The sequence below is a fragment of the Myotis lucifugus genome, unplaced genomic scaffold, assembly GCF_000147115.1.
Source record: "Myotis lucifugus unplaced genomic scaffold, Myoluc2.0 scaffold_62, whole genome shotgun sequence".
NCBI classification, from domain to species: Eukaryota; Metazoa; Chordata; class Mammalia; order Chiroptera; family Vespertilionidae; genus Myotis; species Myotis lucifugus.
In genome coordinates this window covers 941,751-965,531 of record NW_005871110.1, presented here as the reverse complement: position 1 = coordinate 965,531, position 23,781 = coordinate 941,751, and the positions used below count along the sequence as shown (strand labels likewise).

Below are 23,781 nucleotides of genomic sequence, written 5' to 3'. Positions count from 1 at the left end.
CTGCTTTGACATCTTAGAGATCTGGGCTCTACCGTGTGTCAGCAATAGTGTGGTTTGCAGCTCCCCCCACCCCCCACCCCAACACCTCTCATGTTGCTAGGAGATTTCTTTCCCCACAATAGAGTATTATAAGGTACTTGGCAAGGAGGACACATAATGTCATCTTACATTTACAACCTATTTGTCTGATTTATAAATCCAAATAGCCATTTAAAAATTCCAAATCAGGCTTTGTCAGACAGCCCCACGCTTTTGTCATCTACAAATCAAACTGTTATGTTTAAAGCCATAAATAGTGAATGACTTCTATACACAGCCTCAAAGCAGGTGTTCCAGACTCGCCAATCTCGAATAACACAGTTGGGATGTTTATAAGCAGTATAGCCTGAAAATGTGCCCACTGCTTTCTTCATCAGAACTCAGCTTTTCAAATAACATTTCAGGTGTATCTCCCGAACATAAACAAGATGTCAATGCAGGCAGTACTGGATTATCTCTACACCAAGCAGTTGTCACCTAACTTGGACCTGGACCCACTGGAATTAATTGCCTTGGCGAACAGATTCTGCCTGCCACACTTGGTTGCACTTGCAGGTAAGGCTGATGACTCAGGCCATGTGGTGTCTGACTGTCATATTTATCAAGTTCACATTTAAACAAAAGTAAGATTTCGAGGGACTAAAAGTTAATTTTTTTTAATCACCCAGTGTAAGACAGTCTTGTACAAGATGATATGAACTGATCAAATGTATCAGACAGCCCAATTCAATTCAACAAATATTTTTAAGCACCTCCTTTGTGGTAGGGACTGTTAGGTGATGCAAATATAAAAAGATGGATAATGCATGGCCGATCCCCTCATGGCCCATGCTCTCTGCACTCTACCTCATTTGTGGACCATGGAATTTGAAATAACACTGTTGTGTCCATGTCATCTTCATAATGTGTCCAGACACAGTCTTTAAGAAAGAGGCTATAGGAAGCAGTGGTTAAGAACATAGGCTACCCAGCCAGATTGCTTGGGTTCAAATTTTGACTGCATCATTTACTGACTTCTTACTTGACTTATCTGCTCTATCTCAGCTCTCACTCTCTTTAACATGGGGAAAATGGTATGCTTCCATGGAGCTGTAGGGAAGATTAAAGAGTTAAGATGTATGTATATATAAAGTCCTTAGAACAGTGTCTGGTCCTAGTCAGCATTATATAAGTGGTTTTCTTAAAGCTATTTTAGAAAATGTTCTGACATTGTCAAGATCATTTTGGGAGAAAGAATGAGAAAAAAAGGGAGACTTGGCTTAACTTCTCAAAATCTTATGTATCATTTGTAGATTTGTTCAGTGGGTAAGCTAAAGCAGGTCTAAATAGGACATAGGCATTTAAATACCTTCTACTTACATTTAAACCTTCAGCTTTATTCACCAGCAGTGTCAGTTAGCAAGCCATTTGGGTGTTTATCGCTACATTTAGTTTACTCCTGTTAACCATGAAAGCAGAGATAGTGCCTGTTTTGTCTACTGGTTTATCTTCTGCACACAGAAAAGTGCCTGAGGATGTTAGGTTCTCAATAAATATTTGTTGAATCATTAAATGAATGTATGAGCAAACCAACCAGTCATGTCTGTGCTTTATTTTCTGTCAGTGTCTTTAGGAAAAAGATTTATTTCTCTGTATTCCACATTTCTACTACATGCAACCAATAGGAGGTCAGAGTCCTCCCCTCCCCTGCCTTCTTTCTCAGTGAGATATTAAGAGATAGTTGAAGCATTGCTAGCTGATATTTTTAATATATATTTATTTCAGAGAGGAAGGGAGAAGGAGAGATAGAAACATCAGTGGTGAGAGAGAATTATTAATCAGCTGCCTCCTACATGCCCCGCACTGGGGATTGAGCCCACAACCTAGGCATATGCCCTGACCAGGAATCAAACTGTGACCTCCTGGTTCACAGGTCAACACTCAATCACTAAGCCATACCAGCCAGGCACTAGCTGATTTTTAAAAAACTGTTTTTAACTAATACACCTGAAGTCATAGGTCTAAATGAGTATACACTACTTTTTAAATAGTAACTAGGAAGCAGTGATGGGCAGTGTCCTTTTTCAGAGGTATGAGTTCCAAACCACTTGGCTGTTTTTCCAAGTATTTGTCCTTTGAGGATAAATTTGATTTTTTTTAAACAGAAGCAATTTGGAGCCAAATCCATTGAACAGGGTTTGTGACCAATCTCAACATAGTGTGATTTTTGCTTAAATATTAAGTATGGTGATGAAAACCTGGGACTGATTTCTTCATAAAAGAAACTGACCCAAAGAAACCCTTCCCTATGAACTATAGACTTCTCTGTTTACTTTTGTTATTAAATGCTATTATTACTGTTATAATTATTTAATATACTAGAGGCCCAGTGCACAAAATTCATGCACGGGGCGCGTAGGGGAGTCCCTCAGCTCGACCTGCACCCTCTCCAATCCGGGACCCCTCGGAGGATGTCCGACTGCTGGTTTAGGCCAGATCCCTAACTGCTCTCCCCTGCCAGCCTGATCGCCCCTAACCACCTCTGCCTCGGCCCCTGCCACCATGGCTTTGTCCAGAAGGATATCTGGAAGCTGTCCCATCTAATTAGCATATTACCCTTACCCTTTTATTAATATAGATGGCTTCCTAAGATGATTCCTCTAATCATTTATACTATTTGGTGTATATTGTTTAGTGTAAGAATAGAGTGTTTAGAATCTTGTTTAAAAATCATCTTCTGGGGTGAAAATGCTTTGCAAGCCAAAGTGTTGAATGAATATCAAGGAATGGTGAGGTTACCTCAAATTAAAAAGCCCGATGACTTCTCTGGGAAATTTAGTTCCAAATAGCTCTTATTTTTCAAGCGAGCTGAGGAAGGGTGTGCCAAAGAAACCACTGAAATCTAGATAACTTATTGACCAGATAGAGGCATATTGACCAACAAGAATGTAGAGCCAGAGCAGAAAGTAAGCATGATTCAGCAACATAGTGGATTAGAAGAACAGATGCAATGATAGAGATGAAAAAAAACATAGTAACATCAAGGAGCTAGAAACACGGGGCCTAGACTACCCACTCCCTGTCAGTCCCAGAGGCAGGTGACAGCCTAAACGGAGGCAGGACAGCTCAGTCTCAGAACCACAATTTAAATTCAGGTTTGAAACATTGGACATGGCTCACAAGCAGAAACAGTTCTCCCAGCTGGGTTAGTGTTACTTCTGGCTGACAGTCATTAGAATCTAAGGGGTTGAGCAATATGTGGTCCATCTGCAGCTGTTAAGATAGACATATGCATTCACATTTTATTTTATTTTTTATTTTTTAAATTGATTTCAGAGAGGAAGGGAGAGGGAGAGAGAGATAGAAACATCAATGATGGAAAGAATCATTGATCAGCTGCCTCCTGCACACCCCCTACTGGGGATGGAGCCTGCAACCTGGGCATATACCCTGACCAGGAATTGAACCCTGACCTCCTGGTTCATAGGTCAATGCTCAGCCACTAAGCCAGGCAGCATTCACATTTTAATTCCCCATATGAACTCGTTCCTGTTACTCATTTTCTCCACTGTCAGAAAGTGTTGAGATTTGGAGCAAGGTGAGTGGGGAAACTGTCAAACAGGAAGAAACTAGAGAGTCTAGAGGATTCTAGAAAGGTGCTGGACTGTTTAGAGCAGCAGGTCCAATAGGATTTTTTGCGGTGGTGAATGCTGTGCATCTGCCTTGTCCAAAACTCATGTGGCTATTGAGCACTTAAAAGTGGCTGGTTGTGGCTAAGGACCTGGGTTTTTCATTTCATTTAAGTTTAAGTTAATTGAAACTTAAATAGTCTCGTGGCCAGTAGTTACCATACTGGACAGCAAAGGTCTGGAGAAATCTGGCTCTTTCAGAAGTGCTAACTAGTGTCCTCAGAGTCATAGGTGCAATGGCTGGAGACCAAACTCTGTACTGAAGGGCCGCACATCAGAATGGGCCTTAGGTTCAGTTAGGATGGCTGTTAGCGCTGTGCTGCATACTTCTTCCCCTCTTAGGCGGCCCAACACCAGACCCAACCCTCCAGGCAAGATGTCTGGCTTGCAGAGGATGGTCTAACTTTCTCCTGTCCCTCTCTTCCCCAGAGCAGCACGCAGTTCAGGAGCTGACCAAGGCTGCTGTGAGTGGCGTGGGCATTGATGGGGAAGTGCTCTCTTATTTGGAGTTGGCCCAGGTTTGTAACAATTTGCTTTTCACCTTTTTAGTGTGTTCAACCAGTTCATTTAATGCTGATAAAACATTCCACTGTTGCATCTGTCTAAATAAAGATGTCACCACTGAGTCACAGAGGCCCCCTGTGTACACTGGGAAGATCTGAGAGTTTTACATTTCATGCACCATTCACCCCGCTGGGCTTCCTTTGAAAAAACAACAAGGACCTAACCCCCACACCAGCCCCATTGTCCCCCGAGGCACTAGCTTTGCATGCAGGAGAACAACTTGGGGCCGTCTAGGGGAGGGATTTGTCTCTCCTTTGTAAAATTCTTGGACACTTTTTGGCCAAGATCTGTTTCTAGGATTCCATGAAGTCCCGCTAGGCCCCACGTCTCACTGTGGCTCTCCAGGGTTTTCTAAAATCAGTATTTGCTAACACTGATACTGTGATTCTGTCATCCCAATACACACGTGCACTAGGCTTTGGGACAGCTGGGTGGGACCCTGATCTGTTGCATTTTCTAATTCCATGGTATAAATTTCCCAGCTGGCCAATTTTAACAACATCATGTCACTGAATTCAGAGTAGGGAAGAAATATCCACAATTGTCTCTCCTGAATAGGAACAAGCCAACTTCAATATAGCACTATCTTAATCCTACTTTCAGAAAGAAATCTAATATCAAGAGAAATTGGAAGCACCAGCTAAAATTGTCCATGAGGTTGGGGTTGTCAATTTCAAGGAGTTTCTTGCATTAGTTTCTGAGGACTTTGGTTTTTCTCATGGCCTTTGTTCAAGGCCATGTGGGCCCCAGAAGAAGCCAGACTGTAGATTTCAAGGTCTCGTCTAATCCAAGAAACTTCAAGAGCAACAAATAGAATGGATGTCTGAGAAGGGATATAGACCGAAAGAGTGAGGGATGGGAGGAGACCTTTCATGTTTGGGAAGCTGTCGTTTTTTGAGCATCGGGTCTTTTTCCGTCACAGCCACCTCAGTGTCACCTCCCTGAGCACCTGCTCAAAAAGGAGGGGTGAAGCGTTTGGATCCCTCCCATCATGCCCACACTGCCTGCTCTTCTTATGTAACCAAAGGACAGGTATAGGACAGTCACACATTCCACGGTCTCCTCTTTCAGATCTTTGGCTCCGAAAGCTGAGCTCTGACATGCGACACGGAGTATTGCGTTGCCCAGGCTTCCTTAAACAGAGATGACATCGCTGTTTTCTGGTGTTGGCTGGTGCCATTCAGAGGCCATGGCCACTTATCACACGAGAGGGCCAGGTGGTGGGGTAGGGGAGGGCAGGCGTACTTTAAACTCCTGATCTGATACAGTGATTATTTTTGGTGCACCTATCACTGGGGATAAGGGAGGGGTGTGCCAAAGGCTATACTTGGCTGGAATAGACCACAGCCAAAGCCAAGACAAGGTGTTTACTGAATTACTACACAGGCCTTTATTTCTCTCCCCGCTACGGTGGCTTCCTATTTGTTTGTATCCCCACTTTATTAACAAAGAGGTGCACCCACTTTTGCTTACTTCCCTGCAGTTCCACAATGCCCACCAGCTGGCCGCCTGGTGCCTGCACCACATCTGCACCAACTACAACAGTGTTTGTTCCAAGTTCCGCAAGGAGATCAAATCGAAATCTGCAGGTGAGACTTCGGGGTCCCCATCCATCCCATTCTTATCTCCTCTGAGTCGATATCCTACTTGCCCTTGAGAAGGAACATGGGAAGCTCGTGGAGAAATTCTGGTGACTGGCTGGTGGTCACATACCCATGTGACATGACACAGGGATTGTAGGTTGGGATTCTCTTTGGAGGACTTTGTGTTTGGAGGGGTTTGGGTGGAGTGGGGCTCACGGGGCCCTGCTGCAGAGCATGCTGAGGTGGTCAGCTCAGCCTCATCTAGGGAGGCAGGCTTAGGAGCAAGCTTCCACTATATCAAGTGATCCTGGGTTCCGGTTCTCTGTGCCCGGCTACATGAGTTTAGGGCAAGTGATTCTGATGACACTCAAAACTTCAGTGTCATCCAGCTGGCATGGCTCAGTGGTTGAACACTGACCTATGAACCAGGAGGTCACGATTTAATTCCCAGTGAGCCCACATGCCCAGTGAGAAGCGTGCAGAAGGCAGCTGATCAATGATTCTCTCTCATCATTGATGTTTCTATCTCTCTCTCCCTTTCCCTTCCTCTCTGAAATCAATAAAAATATATTTTTAAAAAGAAAACAAAAAAATAACTTCAGTGTCACAATCTGCAAATGGTCTTAATATTGTTCCAGCACATCAGGTTGTGGATAATCATGCATGTGAAGCATTAAACAGAGAACCTAGCTCATAGAAGCAATCGATGCATGAACCGCAGGTATGATCATCCACCCCTTTTTTTCACCAGACAACCAGGAATACTTTGAGCGCCACCGGTGGCCCCCTGTGTGGTACCTGAAGGAAGAAGACCACTACCAGCGGGTGAAAAGGGAAAGAGAGAAGGAAGATATTGCACTAAATAAACATCACTCGAGACGAAAGTGGTGCTTCTGGAATTCATCTCCAGCAGTCGCCTGAGGAGGAAGAGGAGGAAAAGTCAGTAATCCATCACACCCTTTTGAAAGCACTACTGTACCATTAGTCTTATTATTAGCGATAAGCTGTAGGTCAGGTTTCAGGCACTGGTCTTCCTCCACTTTTGTGCATTTATCTGGCTGGGATCAAAGCACAAGCTCACCATCAATGAGCCTGGACAAAAGGGAAGTTGACAATGCTCACTGCATTCCTTCAACTTACATGTATATTTTTTGTTAGAAGGCTTAATAAACCTTAGTCCGTTTGGGGTGTTTTTTTTTTTCTCCTCATTTCTTTTTATACAAAGGAAAAAAAACCAATTCAGCTTTCATGTTGCAAATTCCAATTTGGAAGATATTTTTATATGGTCTCTTGTATTTTGTTGAAATGAAAATACTATGTATTACTTTATTTTACAGGCCACAAATTAACCATGAAGTCGCCCTGTGATTCTCTGTTCCCACACGATCACGGAGCGTTATTACATAATTAGAGGGTTAGCCTTTTGTTGTGAAGTAAAGGGTTGGAATAAAACTCCCCAAAGTGCAAGTTAGAGAGTGTTTAATCTTTGTTCTGCCGACTAACACTGGTATAATTACCAAGTCAACTCCAAGAACGTGTATTTACAATATTTGCCGTGTAAGTGCTAGTAATTATATGGTTATGTGTGCCATGTAAAATATAGTGATATCAAATCTTCTGTTGTTTAAAATGTCTAGTTTCAAGAGGATAATCTTTCTAATCATTAGAAGGGCTTATTAAATCCCAGCATTATCCAGGGCAAACTCACTGGTGGACCTGAATACAAAAGATACCATAAGAGTGTTAGTGTTTGGATTGCTGTATTAGGGTCTATGTCTCTCAGTATTCATTGATCTCGCCATGCTTCTGCATGCCGATTCTCTACTGACTTGAATCTAGTTGGGTAAGGGCAAGGGTCCCCGAACTCTGTCCCGCCATCTGCAGGCTTGTCACATCTCACCACCAGAAACAAGCTTCCTCAGGTCTCTCACCTGTGGCCAACTTCACTTGTAAGACACGTATTTTTAATTCTTCCCAGGGAAAATCCATGTTGCTGCAGAAATAGGCTAAGGAAGGTGGACCACCCACCCCAGCTGAAATTCAGCGGGGCCTATGAAGGCACAAAGCTGGAGGCTGGGTCGTCTGGGGCCCCTGTGTTCTCCAATGTAGACAGGAATCTTATTCCAAGAGTCTAGGAAATGGTGCTATTGTGAGTTTGTTCTGACCCCTTGTCATTCTGAGTTTTCACTCTTAAAATAGAAAGTACTGAGCCAGGGAGCTTTCGAAAGGCGAAAGGCAGTCAATCATTGCTTCTCTGTGAATTAAAGTGTTGCAGCACTCATACAAAGCATTTTAAGGCCACAGCTTCATATCTGCCATGGGATGCTGTGTGGTGGAAGCTAGGGCTTATTCTGTTGGGAGGTCAACTTACTGATGCTAAAGGTTGTGGGTTTGTGTTTTGTTTGGTTTTGTTTTTTTCTAGCTTTCAGAACTTGGAACAGAGACAGTAGAGTCCAGACCCCAATGTTGACAGTCATGCATTTGAAAATCTATCCAGATTATAGATAGGCATTTATTACTGACAGTGGAAACACACCAGATACAAGAGTTTGGAGAAGCTCAGAAATGCATCACCCTTTCATGACAAGGGCTGGGGAGGGGGAGGGGACAGTAGCGTACAGAGGGATGGCTGTAAATGCATCTGCTTTAATTTTTCGTCAATAGAGTTGTGCATCATTAATGGAAGGAGAAGGGACACAGAATGAGAGGATAAATGCCAGGACTCAGGAAGAATCGGCATATATCCTGTCACTAAATGGTAGAGGCTGAGTTTTCAATGTGCAGTCAGAGTTGAACTTACACAACCAAAGCTCCCGTTTGATTGTAATCTTGCCAAAAACATAATGGACGTATAAATGAACCTGGGGTATAAGCAATAATACACACTAGTGTTATCAGCTACTCTAACCAAGTGGCTGGTTCATTTGGTTGACGCTGACTATGGCCTTTAACCATGATGGTTTGTTTTGTGTTTTTTATTTCACAAAAAGCCAATAAAATTGTTTAGCTATAAAATGCCTCCAGTTTGTTTTTTATTAAGGACCACCCTTATCATGAGTGTAATGTTAATAGCTTTTTTAAAAACTAAGGTGCTGGGTCATGGGGGTCTGGGTGCTCAGCTGGGAGGACCGTCATCCTTGTTTGAGGCATTGCCAGCCATGATATAAATGAGGGGTCTGGTTCTTTGCTCTTGGCTAATATGGTTATGTCACTAGACATGGTGCAGCACTGGGAAAAACAAATGATGTCTCTATTCTAATGGACTTATAACCTGGGTTTGGGCAGTTTGCCAGCAATTAAGTGAAAGGCTGCATTGGTGGACTCATGAAAATCAATCTTTTCAGAAGCACATCCAAGAAAGCCTTTAGGAAAATGTGTAAACAATTTCTGGACTTCTAGGTGGTATAATGTTTGCCCAAGCTCAGAGGGAGGAAGAGTCTCCAATGGGATTTCATGGGGAACTTTTCTGAGTGGCAAGTTTTCTAAAGCTCTGTGGAAAGAAGTTGATTGATAAATAAATAAATAGATAGATAGATAGATAGATAGATAGATAGATAGATAGATAGATAGATGATAGATAGATGATAGATAGATAGATAGATAGATAGATGCAGAAAAAGGCTGTGAGATTCCCAGCACATTCCCATACCTTTTAAAGGTAGATGGTCCAGATCATGGCACCTTTTACATAATGCATACCAATGGAGTCTTATCTATAGAAAATCTTCATCTAAGTTTCTCCTAAGACAATGCCTGACAAATCCCCAAGAATTTCAACACCCTATATTGGCACTAAAGGAACCACAAATCCTACTGGTTTCGAGATAACAAGTAATTTCATTATGGACATTCAAGAACAAGAATCCAATGTTTCTAAAATTGCTTTTTTACATTTGCTTCCATTGTATGATATGTCAGTTATCAAAATTCAGTTTTTCATCATGGTAACATTAACCAAATAGAATGCATTCTACTAATCAGACAGGGGGAAATGAATCACAAGTTTGGAAACTATTTTGTGAGTTCCACATTTCTGAAATGAATGCTTTTCTGCCAGCTGAAGATTTACCAGGCTTTTTCTTGAATTAGGTTAGTAGCAATAATTTATTTTTTTCCTAGAAGAATGTGACTATTGCATTTTAAGAAGTTAGCCAGGGAGACTGTGTTTGTTGTATGTGCATGTGCATGTGTTTAAGTAATCCAAAAGCAGCATAATGGAAGAAAGAAAGGCTAAGAGCAATTTAAAAAAAAGGAGAAGAAGGGCCTCTGACAGAAACCATAGAAGTAGAATTAAACACCCTGAGCCACAGATGTCCTCTCTTTCTTTTAAAAATGCTAATTTATCAGATTACTCTATATTTCATGACAATTTATTTTCAGATGAAGACTTTGTTCTCTTGAATTTCCAATTAGGCAGGTGATATATGCAACATGAAAATGCACAGGTGTGGCAACACTGGTGACCTCCAGTCAAAGCAGTGCTTCAGAAGCAATGCCATTCCCTTTGGCTGCATTTGAAAATTCCACCCTATGCTGATAGTTCCTCTAAATTGGGCATTTTAGGTAAGCCATTTAGATGCATGGTTTTTCTCTAGGTTCATGGGCAGGTGCCTCATCAGTTACATATTTACAGACTGTAGTCTACAAATAGGGAAATCATTTAGGAGCAGATAACTCCTGGGTAGAAGTTAATCAATCATATATAGTCACATGTGTACAGACATGAGAGTGTTAGAAACAACAGTAGAAGACATGAAGTGACTTGCCAGCAACTCACCATTTCTCTAGAAATAACATTAATGACATGGAATTCCAATGGAATGTAGATGAAATGGATAATATATAAATTATTTGAGTCTGAACACATTCTCCACTCCAAAGACCAAACTAGTCATATCCTTCAGCCATTCAATGAAGAAAGAACTTGATTAATTTCTCTCTGCTTGGATACCAACCAAAGTTTTGGCATTTTTCTTATTTTCTCCCAATCTGATAAAAGAAACATCCTTTTGGTTGGATGATTCATGGTAGTCTCAACTGGAGTGATAATACCCATGGAATGTTAAGTTTAACTGTTGTGTGAAAAGACACAGCTCTCTAAACTTTAGTCATCTAAAAAATAGGAACAGGCTTCACTGAGTTTTTGGTGCAGATTAAATGTTTAGATAAAGCACAGTGCCTGGCATGTAGTAAGTCGTCAGTAAACGAACCATGTTGACTAGCAAAGCAAGCAACCCAAGAGAGAAGACAATGCTCAAAATAGAACCATTTGGTCTTTTCCTGTCATTCTTTTAAACCAAACACCAACCTTGCTGCTTAGTGCATCATAACAGATTAAAAATTAGAAAATAAGAGCTATCTATAATAATAAAAGCATAATATGCTAATTAGACGGGACAGCTGAACAACATTCTGGACGAAGCCAGGGCTGCGAGGGTCGAGCCCCTTGCACAAATTTCATGCATCGGGCCTCTAGTGGGAAAAGAAAAGAAAAAAATAGGCTGTGAGAAAAGGCAGGTAGGTGGTGGGAGGATAGAAGAGAATGTGGTGCTTTAGTCCAAGAGGATGGTCCCCCTCCTTGGGCCCCCATTGTCTCTGTGGAATAGGGCTGCCACCCTAAGGCCGAACTTGGCTGAGGTCTGAGTCACTTGGAGTACTTTTTTTTTTTTTTTTTTGCTCCCAGTCACTTTTTTCTTATTTTCCTTGAGGATTGGATGCAGAGTCTAGTTAACCTGATTCTAAATGCTCGTCACTGGTCAATGCTGTCATCTTGTCAGTACAAAGGCCTCTCTTTTTTATTTTTTCCTTCTTCCATACTATCCCACACCCATATTTTCAATGTATGTCTTTAAGTGTGTGGGTATCCTCCTATACTGTGTTTCATGTGAGTGGTCATTCCACAAATAGTGTTGCACAATAAATTTCATCCTCTCTGCTTGTCATACTCCACACTGATCTTGGAAACAGCCATGTTACAATATGTGCATCCTACCTTTTTTTTTCCCCATGGCTGCTCAATGTTCCTTAGACTGCTTCAAAATTTTACTCTCCTATTCCACTGGTGATAAAACCACTGGTCAATTCCCACTCCCTGGCACTATAGTGAACCTTGTATATGCCCTGGGGTCAAGATCTAGATCTAAAAATGGATTCCAAGTCCTGCACCTGAGGAACAGAATCAAAGCATTCCAAGGTGATGGACATGCATGGGAACCCATTGGTGATTGAACTTTGTGATGCAAATCCTTCCACTGCCAGCACTAAGTTGACATGATTCTATGGAATCGAAGTCATAAAGAATGTGAAAAGCTCTGGCCCAGCCCAGAGACTGGCTGTCCACTGGCCAAAAAGAGGAGAAACTGGGCTTAACTCACTTGCTGCCTTAGAGGTTCAAAGAGACTCTCCAGATGGTAAAAATTGTTAGATATTGGAATGAATTAGTCAATCCCATCTGGTGTTGATATTTTGTATCATCAGCCCCTCGTGAAAGGTGAGAGGACAAGATAGCTTCTCAAGAGCCTCTTGAATATTAAGATTCCTAATTTTCTGCCTTAAAAAAATCCATAGTGACCTTATGCACACCTATTGAACGTTGCCTTCTAATTCTGTTATTTCACATAAAAAGTCTAAAGAAGTCCTACCTGGTTTGGCTCAGTGGATAGAGTGTCGGCCTATGGACTCAAGGGTCCCAGGTTTGATTCTGGACAAGGGCACATGCCCAGGTTGTGGGCTCAATCCCCACCCCCACCCCCCAGTAGGGGGTGTGCATGAGGCAGCCAATCAATGATTCTCTCTCATCAGTGATGTTTCTATCTATCTCTTAGCCTTCCTCTCTGAAATCAATTAAATATATATATATATTAAAAAAAGAAGTCTAAATAAAAAGTAACCTGCCAGTACAAATTCTACAGATTGTTCAAACTATCTCAGAGTCTTTCAGATTCTTTATGACTTGAATTTTATAGAATCCTATCAACATGAATATAAAACTTCCCTTTCTTAGTTCCGTCTCTGGGTGGTAAAGCACAAAGTAACACCACCGAACACATTAGGTGGGGAGTGTTCATACCACTGTGATTTCTCTCCCAACCCTATCCCTATTAGGATTCTTGAACCTCATTGCCACCACGACCATATATCTGAGAGACATAGCTAAGAGATTTCTTTAAAAATAAGTAGTCATAGTAAATGGTCAAACATGAAATTTCCAACTCTTAGAGAAATGGGCTCACTAATTTTTAAAAGAAGTATAAGGCGGACTCCCTCCCCAGCAGATTCTGTACTGCTGGTTATCCTTGCTCTCATTTTGCTTCATTTGCATAGAAACCAGAGTGGTGAGGACTTGGTGTGCTAATATACACTTTCACATATTCTTTCGGTCTTAGTTAAATGTTTCTTCACTGTGCTCTACTGTATGGATCAATGTTCCAAGTCTTGGCACCAACTATCAGAGTCCAAGAAACTGATGCAAGAACCATGATAGTAAGACATTTAACATTTATTTGTACATATTGTGGCCAATCACTATGACAAGTGATTTACATGCATTTTACCTATTTAATTCCCACAACATTACCTTATGAGGAAGGTAATTGCTTCCCCAGAAGCAGACCCTGAGCGAAAGTTTCACACAGGAGTCATTTCCTTAGGCAGTGCCCCTAGGTAAGACGAACAAGGGGAGGGGGAAGAAGCAGGAAAATAAGCAAAACAGGGATAAAGTGTAAGCAGCCTCACTCTCAGCCTGGTCTCAGGGTGTGCTCTAGAGTTTAAACTACACCTCAGAGTTGTCCTATTCCTGCATCAGTGGTCAAAGGCTCAGTGCTCCAGGCAGAGGAGGGGCAGGGAATAAGAGTAAACTCGTTGGCACTTTAGCTCTCTGGCTTTGGAAAGTTCAGGAAAGTGTCTTTAAGAGCTTGCAGGAAATTCTTTAACAAATGTCACAGATGCAGGCTCCTAAAGGTAAGCAGAAGGATATAGAAGCCAGGAAGGACACTCAGAAAAGCCAAAGGACCAAGAACATCTGGGAGGAGCATAGATTTGTCTGCCCACTAATCTCTATTTTGAAATTCTAACAAACAACCTGAACTCCTTGATGGGGCACACTGATAGAAGTTTTATGTGCTGATGAGTAACTATGGATGAAAACATTGCATCCTCCTCTGCTTCTGTGTCAAAAAGCCTCTGAAATAAATTTGGAGAACATTAACAATAAATTCACCTTGATTAACTTTTCAGAATTACAGAATCTCAAATGTAATCATCCTTCTAAACGTGTATACAAGACCTTACTTGGAAATGCATCATTGAATTTTCCCTAGATTGTGCAAAACAAATTTAATAATGATTTACTTTGAACCTAAACAAATTTCTGCCACACAGCATTTTATAGACTTAAGCAATTTCTGCAATTTTATAGGCGTAAGCAATTTCTGAAAAATGCCCAAGATGGCAATTCTGCTTTTCCTTCAATTCTCCCACCATCTCCCTACATACACACAGAATCGGTTCAGGATAAATGATCAAAGAATAAGATTTAAGGCAAACTTGAAAATTTTTATTTCAATACCAACTGCCAGATATCCATAGCATTCTCTGCCTGATTTTTTTTTTTTAGCCTACCATAGGACCTAATGTCACTGCTCAGACCTAAGCATTAGAATCTGGACCTGACTCAGAGCTTTAATAAATTAGCAGAGCATTCCTCCAACTGCCCAAAGGCTGAGCAACCCTGCCAGCTGCAGCCACAGGGTAGCATCTTCCCTTGGGTCATTTCTCTGGTTTCATTCAGACAATTCTACAGAAAAAAGAATGCTTTTATTGACCCATATATTTTCTTGCAAATCGCTGAGGGAGGATGGGGGAGTAAATATCTGATTCGCCAGAGGGGTATCATTTTTGTTTTCATAGTTTGGGTTGTTTGTGAGTGATGGATATATTGATAATAGGGGTGAACAATGTTTCCATGTGTGATGGTAATCTTTGTTGAAACTACTTCTTTCCAAAATCGGCATTCATCTCTGTTTCACTGGGGATGTTCTTCTTGACTATGCATGCCCTACAGTATAAGTGATTGCATTCATAACCAATTAGGATATATCTCTCCTGTTTTAAACACATTTGGTATGAGCAAGGCCCTCAAATAACAGCCAAGAAGACATGCTTCTACTGAGAGTGTCTTGACCCAAAATCTACCCAGGAAGTCAGGGCCTTCCACGTTGAAGATAATTCAGATTTTATTTCTCCTAAAACAGACCACCCGTTCCCAGTAAAATTTGATAACAGGCATTATAGCCGTCATGTTTCCATCCCTCCCTCTCCCTCACCCAAAGCCTGAGCCCTGCTTCTAGGCTGAGCCCTGGAGAAATTCCATTGGAACAGCATCATGCCATATGCAAGGAGATGATGCAAATGAAAGTCCGGGACACTTTGTGGTGGAATAGGTGGAAAATGTTCACTTTTCAAATCCTACAGAAATTCATATTGAACATCTTATAACCCCAAGTTTCTGGCATCAGAACTAACTTCCTCATCTGTTATATTTTGTCTTATCTTTTGAAGCTTAGTGATCATATGTTGATTTAGTCCTCCTTCTACCCTGCCACATGGTTGATCTGAAGATTACCACAAATCATTTCAACTCATCTAAGACTCTTTGAACTTCTATTATGTGCCAAAAACAGTATGAGACCCAGTCTATGGCCTGAGAGAGCATCTAGTATCTAGTTGGACACACCCAAATAATAACAACAAGAAGACCATAAGTGAATGTGCCAAAATTAATGTGATGGACCAAGTATGGAAAACAGGTTTCATTTCATCTGCTAACTCAGATCAGTAATGCATAATTGTGTTGTGAGTTATTCTGAGGCATAATCCAGGCTTCAGGGCAAAGAGTTCTGGGGTTGCTTAATGGTGTCTGACATGACTCTGGAAGAAAGAACTAATAACATAATTGTCAAGTTTTATTCACTGCACGGATATTGATCTCACAGATATCTGTCTAATATGTGCAAGCATTTGTCTAAGTATCAATGTCCCTATCATTGTGCAATTTATATGCCACTGTGGGAGGCATGCAATGAAAACCAACAAGCAAATACAGGGTATCCCCCCAAAATGTATACACACTTTAACAGCTGATAGCTCAATTTTGAAAATGAAATGTATTTTAATAAACACTGCCTTTATGATTATTCAAAGTGTATGTATACATTTTTTGGAATACCCTTTATATCTTTTTATCAGATGAGTGCTATGGAAAAAAGGAAGAAGATAAAAAATAGTCAAGAATATTATTTTAGGGCAAAATGGGCAAAGGTGGTCAAAAGAAACAAACTGCAAGTTATAAAATAAATAAGTCCGGGTATGTAAAGTACATCGTGACTATAGTTAATAATACTGTATTGTATATTTGAATGTTGCTGGAAGAGATCTAGTCATTCAAATGGTTACCTCTACATGTGGGCAGCCACCATGCTTCCTCACCACAAGAAAAATAAATACCTAACTATGTGTGGAGATGAATATTAACTAGACTTACTGTGGTGATCATTTAGCAATATACATAAATATTGAATCATTCTGTTGTACAGCTGAAACTAATATAATGTTTTATGTCAATTAAACCTCAATTTTAAAAAATACCATTTTAGACAAAAGTGGTCCGAGTAGTCCTCTCCAAGGAGGTATTATTTGAGACATGAATTAAGTATCTATCAGAAATTTGGAGAGGACACAGCACCGACAGCTTGTCTCTACTTCACAATGTTTGGACCTCAGCTAAGACTTAGAGGCCTGGGGCACCTAAATGGCTCAGGGCTGAAATCATCTGGAGTATCTACACTCACATATTCGGTTTATGCTGGCTCTTGGCTGAGATCCCAGCAGGGCTGTTGACTAAGAACACCTACCTAGGGTTTCTCCACCGGATCTCCCTGCCTGGGCTTGTTCAGTCTTTCTTAAGGAATGGCAGCTGGGTTCCCAGGGTAAGTGTCCCCAAAGAAGAAGGTAAAAGTACATGCAATATGTTTTTATTTAGCCTTGGGAGTCACATGGTGCCACTTCTACCATACTCTATAATTTGAGGCAATCAAAAGGTCCATCCAAGTTCAAGGAGAGAGGACACAGACTTCACCACTCAGTGGGAGGAGTATTAAGGTCAACTCAAGAAGAACATGCGCAATGGGAGATAGTGTTGCTGCCATCTGCCACAGTGTCTTACAGTGAAAGGGTTGGATGCTTTTCCAGAGCTGGCTTTTGATTGGTGAAGGAAGGAATATGAGATGGAGAGGCAATGAGGAATATTCTATGCCCCAAAGGAGAAAAGATAGAGTCAGGGCTCAGAGCAAGGAAGAAAAGCTCTACTGCCACTTGCTTTCTTGTTTGACATCTTCTTTCACATGCAAAGCTACTGCCAGGACTGCTCTTTGATTTTTCTTGCCCTATTTCCTGCATTAACCCCTGCTCACTTAGACCGGAACTCTCCCTGCTTCACCTAAGCTTTTGGTCATTCAAATGGTTACCTCTACATGTGGGCAGCCACCATGCTTCAGCAGCTTCAACTGTCTGAAGATTATTGGCCCCAGTGAGGCTCTGCTGTTTCCCTATTGGATCTCCCAGGTGAAAAACAACCTCTTTTCCAGCCATGTCCTCCCATTTTCCTCACATAAACTCTCCAAAGAGGGTCTGAAGTTTTTGAAATAGTTGGCTTTGGTTACATAAAAGTTTAAGAAGTGAATATTTCTTCATAAATAACAATAGCAGCATCAACAATATTCTTTTTTGGTGGAGCAACCAGAAAGCCTAAAAGTCAATACAAAACCCTGAGGGAGTGATGCCCAGACACCTATGTTTTTAAAACATGTGGGTGATTCTAATGTGCATGATGGTTGAGAACTGTCCTATCTGATCTGTCCTGAGTCCCTTCCTGCCTGCTTCCCTGCCACTCCTTTTCTTGATTATTGTACTCCAGCCCCTCTGGTCTTCTTGACCAGCCTTTAAAAGACTAAGTGTGTTCTTGTCCTGTGATCTTTGTACATGCTGTCCCTAAGCCATCAGATGCTGTTTCCTAGTTATCTGTTTGACTCACTGCACCAGGACCATAAAGCTTCAAGAAGCAGCCCCCTTTCTCCTTGGATGTTTCACCATCTAGGCCAGCCGTGGGCAAACTACGGCCCACGGGCCGGATCCGGCCCATTTGAAATGAATAAAACAAACAAAAAAAAAAGACCGTACCCTTTTATGTAATGATGTTTACTTTGAATTTATATTAGTTCACACAAACACTCCATCCATGCTTTTGTTCCGGCCCTCCGGTCCAATTTAAGAACCCATTGTGGCCCTCGAGTCAAAAAGTTTGCCCACCCCTGATCTAGGCCCCTTTGCATTTCTATCCATTTGTATAGCCATCTTCAAGGAGGCCAAAAGGGTTCATGTTATAACTAGAAGTAGTCATCTCAGCTTAGAGTTGGAAAATAATTCAGCCTTGAAGTTCTATAATTACACACATCATGCTCCCTTGTCTGTTCTACCATCAGAGCCAAGAAGCAGTAACTTGGCCTCCCACGTGGCTTCTTCTCTGAAAATAGTCTCTTGCTGGTTTCAAGGTAAACTCATTGTTCTACCTTCTGAACAGCCCCCAACCTACCTACAACTCCAACCACTGTCTGGCTACTCCTTCTTTCTGATTCTAAGAAGCTGTGTGTGAGCTGTAGTGGAGTAGAAAGAACCAGCCAGCAGGAATATCTGTTAGGAGGCCCCACTGTAGTGATGGGAGCCAGAGGAGGGGAGTGTTGGCAAGGAAAACTGTCCCTCTTCCCCCAGGTCAACATTTCCAAAAACAAGCATTCTGTCTCTTTTTATCAAAATCACTAACTCATGTGTATTCTTGGGCATCTGGCACTATAAAGTTCCAGATGTTCTGCCCTTGGCTTTCGGAAACTTCAACAGGAACTGATATTCAGGTCACTCAAGGTGAATGGAAACATGGCACATTATATCTGAGACAGGTGTCGGAAAGGGTTTCCTGGAGACATCCAATTGCCAGACTTGCAAATACCTTGAGCCCAAAGCTCTTCACAATAGTAGGGGACAACCTGGTTGGTGGGAATGTGATAATCACTGGACAGGGTTGCTCAGCCTCTCCTTTCCCTGCCTTGAGGAAGTATGGGAAGGGCCAGGACTCTCTGATACTCCCTGTTCAATAGAAAGGACCTCTGGTCAGGACTTCAAGAGGCAACCTGGAAGCCACCATTCTCTTGGGGGTCTTTCTTTCTCTGCCAACAATGGAGGTGACAGCCCCCTTCCTAAAGCCAGCTATGCTTCCCACACCCACTGTGCCACCCATCAGCTCCCCTGGTGCAGGGCTAAGGGTTTGAGAAGCAGCAGGAGGCCTCACTTGACCAAGGCCCCAGCTAATGTCTCCAATCAGCTTTACCAGGAAAACCTGACATTTGCAATTTGGGGGCACCTGACACAATAATATAGCCAAAACTTTTTTAAAAATTTTATTGAATTTATTGGGGTGGTAGTGGTTAAAAATATTATTTAAGTTTTAGGTGTATAATTCTATAATGCATCATCTATATATTGTATTGTGTGTTCATCACCCCAAGTCAGACTCTGATCACCTTTTGGCCGCTTATATCTTTTCACTACTAGTTAAAACCTGAAGCAGGAAATAATAACTAAATGATCCTCAAGCACATAACTACTGACTATTTTTTCTCTCCACTTACTAGAAGCCTGGTGATGTCCTCACTCAATTCTATCATGCCGGCCCTAATGCAGACCCTGTATTGCAGTGAGGAGGCAGAGGCTCAAGGAGGATGTGGCCAAGTTAGGAATAGGACCCGATCTGTCTGATTCCTAGTTCCTCTCTATAGTGCAGTACTGCTAGCTTCCCATTTGATTTACAAATGAGAAAACGACCCAGAGAAACTAAAGAACTTACCCACTTAGTTTATACACTTAGAACCCGAGCAGGGACTTGAATTCAGTTCAGTACTCATCCACTTATTTTATTTGCATGCTACATTTGTTTGTTTGTTTATTGGAGTTAGACAATTTTATTCTAAATTTCTTAGAGATAGATAACATTAGCCATGTGCTATAGACCTAGTGTTTGTGCCCCCACCCAATACATATGTTGAAATCTAACCCCCCATGTGATTGTATTAGAGGTGGAGAATTTGGTAGGTAATTGGGTCATGAGGATGGAGCCCTCATGAATGGGATTAGTGCCCTTGTAAGAGGCCCAAGAGAGTTTCCTCGCCCTTTCACCATGTGAAGACACAGAAAAAAAGATGCTGTTGATGAACCAGAAAGTGGGCCCTCACCAGACACAGAATCTGTTGGAACCTTGATCTTATTAGACTTTCTATCCTGCAGAACTGTGAGAAATAAATTTCTGTTGTTTAGAAGCCAACCAGTCTATGGCATGTTTGTTACAGCAGCCTAAACAGACTAAGATATCATGAAAGTTCTAAAAACAAGGAGAAAAAAAAATAGACAGCCCTAGTGGTTATTAAAATATCTAAGGAGCCTTTACAATAACACAGTTCATTTCAGCATAAAAATAGAAAGAAATGTGGACTAGAATAGAACGTATAGAAATAATCAATATATGCACAAGTTCATATCATTTGTCCTATGATTAAAGTTGTACTAAATATGACTGAGGAAGAGATGGAACTTTTGATAAATGGTATTGGGACAACTAGATAGCCATTGGAAAAGAAAATATAAAATACTCCATAATTCCACATCATTTCTAACTTTAGACATCTCAATCCTATCTAATAATAGACAAACATGGTAATTGACCTTACCTTCGCTATGCCTCCCATTGGCTAATCAGCGTGATATGCAAATTAACCGCCAACAAAGATGGCGGTTAATTTGCATATGTAGGCTCCAAGTGGTGGAGCGAAGCCTGACAGCCCGGGGCCAGCGGAGCAGCGAGGCCTGACGTTTCCGGGGCCAGCTCCAGCCAGAACTCGGCCAGAGCGAAGGCCTAGGCCCCGGGTGCCGGAGGCAAACTGGTGCCAGCAGCCAGGGGAAAGGAAGGCCTATTGCACAAATCTCTTCGTGCAACAGACCTCTAGTGTAATATAAAACAAATATAACCAAAAACTGTGGGTGAACTTCTTAGAGAGTGGGACATCATTTATGACTGATTCAAATCTTCAGTAAATAAAAGAAACAACTGATAGTTTCAACTATATAAAACCAAAATTTTATTTATGAGGATCCTGCGGACCAGAGAATGTAAGTGACTTACCCCATCCCCACAGAGTTAGTGGAAGCTATTGAGTCTAATGCCAGTTTGATCTTATTCTCAGGTATTTCTCTGTCTTGCCCACCATAATTTCCTCTTACTACTGGTAACCCTCCTGTTCTTTGCTGAGTCTGTATCTGTATCATTAGCTGCACAGAGCCACAGTATTAGGCTCCAGGGGCCTTTAAATGAAATGTGCATCTCATTTCCACTTCACTAGTTGGCTGAAGTTTAACCTGTGATGGGATTGTAAAGTCGTCCAAAGTTCACCCGTGTTGTAATCTGCAGGTATAAGTAACAGAGGAGCCCAGAGTCTGGCAGACGTGGGCTCTGTGCTGCATCTTTGTTTTCTGCAGAGGCAGGAGGCCAGCTGGATGCAGTATTTCTCTGGTAACCCCTGTTTAAAAGACACCTCGTTGGGAGAGATAACAACGACATAGAAAACCCTGCCCTCAAGTGTCTTGGCAGCAAATTCAGAAATTAGGAGGATGGAAGGGACCTGAGAGGTCATGTAAACCAGCCACCAGTCTTTCAGGAGGCATCAGTGTGAACCCAGTGAGAGATCCGAGGGAATCAGTGCCAGCGTGTATGGCGCAGAACATGCTGGGACTCAGAGAAGGGTGTGATCTGAAACAGAGTGACTGAAGCTCCACGTGACCAAGACAGATGGCTAGTGAGAATCTTACCCAGGTCCCATTCACTACTTATACCCACCCCCAGCCCTCAGCCTTCTTCCTTCCCCCAGTACTTCCTGTATACAGTTGTGTATGGCATTGCTGCTCTAACTCTCATGACTTGTAGCAGGTCCTGTAGTCTGGGTTGCCCCTTTGAGTAAAGACGCTGAAATGTTTCAGACTGCCCCTTCCCCAGTCCAGGCAAACATGCCCTTGGGCACTGTGATATTGGGGAATCTAAGAGTATCATGTTTGGCAGCCTGGTACTTAGATAATGAGTTAAAACTGGAAGTGAAGCTCCAATCATTCAGTCAAGTTCCTCGGGGTCACAAGGCAGAAATACAGACAGAGCCTACAGATCACAGAATGAGGGTTTGTTGCAAGGGCCCGTAGGCATACCACGTAGGAGGGAAATTATTACTGCATTCATCGCAAGTCTCAGTTCTCCCAGCTCTGGGGGCAAGGTGGGTTCACAGTCACTGGGAAGAGGCACAGAAGCACCTGGGATTCCGACACTGAGAGAGCCACTCTCTTGTTGTCCACTCTACATGTATCCTTCCCAGAGGGAGAATTGAGTGAGGTTGGTTTGTTACCACCGGAACACCTCTCTTGGTCCTTCACCCCAAGGCTATTTGCCTTTTGGTTCACATGGCAGTTCCAGGTTCCAGCCACCATGGTCAGAACAACCAACTTCATTTCCACTAGAAAGCATTCTTCATGAATGATGGAAACAAAGCAAAACAAGGTGTGTCCACGTTTACCAAAAGTGAATGATAGATGTCAGTGAGATTTCAGGGGCCTCTCCTTTTCTCTTCCCACCACAGCCACCTTAGTCCTTTCACCCTTCCTATCTTCTTTTGCCTGTCTCTCTTAAGACAGGCTGAGAAGAAAGTTCCTCTGCCCTCTGGAGACCCCTCGTATACCAGGCCTGCCTCTGAGCAGCAAGCTTTCCAGCAGGGATCCAAGGTGGAGAGGAAGACTTGGGGAGGAAGGATGAGGGGGGAGAGCAGAGTTAAAAGAGCTTAAGCAATAGTCCAACCACAGCCCGTTGGCACTAGGTGATAGTCATTAATAACACATGGTTCAGAGCTACTTAATTTAGACAATTGTCACTCTCCTGCTTAGTCACTCTCTTGGGATTGTGGTGTGTACACTGTTGGCTCCTTAAGCCTGCTCTGCTGCAGGCAGAAAGAAGGGACAGTCGTACCCTCTGGACTCACTGCTCCCCTCCTTAAGGCATCACCCCCATTGGGAAGCTTCTCCCTTGCCCACACCCTACCAGGGGAGGAGGTCTTTGCCCATGTTTGTTTGTATTCCTGAATATTCCACTGATAACAAAATAGCACTTTTGCCAAACATGTCTCCTTCTCCTCTGCCACTTAGTGTAATGTCCATTATTCTTGAATTCTTCCAGTATTCTTTTTGTTTCCATTTTTATTTTTATTCTTTTTGTTTCCATTTTTTAAATATTTCCAATTACAGTTAATGCCCAAAGCTTTGCTTCCAGAGGTGCAGAATTGATTCTGTGGGATGGTTTGCACACTATAAGATACTCTCGTTTATTTATCTGAAAGGACCCTACATTGGCCTGCACATCAAGCTGAGCCAGGCAGTGCCGGGCATTGGGTTTCTGGGCTGCATTGCCTTGGAAACCATGGACCTCTGAGATAAGGCCAAGAGGGGGCCCATAGCAACCTGAGACTTCCTCTCACTGCTTTCCCCCACAGTGGGTAATGGGACTCCAAAGGCCACTGCCAAATTCTACTCTGGCCAGCTCCCAGCTGAAGGAATATTCAAGCAATATTTGTGGAAATGGACTTCATTGAGGATGGTAAGCCTTCTGAATGGGCGTGTCTCACTGGGCTTAGTTTACTTTGAATAAAATGCATGGTGCGGTGGAAAGAAGATGGGCTTTCCAAGCAGACACACTTGAGTTCTAACACAGGCCCTGCCCTTAAAGTGACCCCATCTCTCCC

At 42.3% G+C, this 23,781-nt stretch overlaps 1 protein-coding gene across 6 annotated transcripts in view; it reads left to right on the top strand.

The window, feature by feature from the left end:
* RHOBTB1 (Rho related BTB domain containing 1) overlaps positions 1-8,869 on the top strand; it is a 64,679-nt gene extending 55,810 nt beyond the window's left edge. For 5 of the 6 annotated variants that reach the window (XM_006089703.3, XM_023754606.1, XM_006089705.3 and 2 more), the window contains 4 exons: positions 444-594; positions 4,137-4,225; positions 5,755-5,860; positions 6,606-8,869. In XM_006089703.3, coding sequence (XP_006089765.1) covers positions 444-594; positions 4,137-4,225; positions 5,755-5,860; positions 6,606-6,775 — 516 coding nt within the window. In that variant the 3' untranslated portion in view covers positions 6,776-8,869. Of the gene's footprint in view, positions 1-443; positions 595-4,136; positions 4,226-5,754; positions 5,861-6,605 lie in introns of those variants that run through there. The other variant, XM_023754607.1, reaches the window with a different exon arrangement.
* Positions 8,870-23,781: the final 14,912 nt, after the last annotated feature.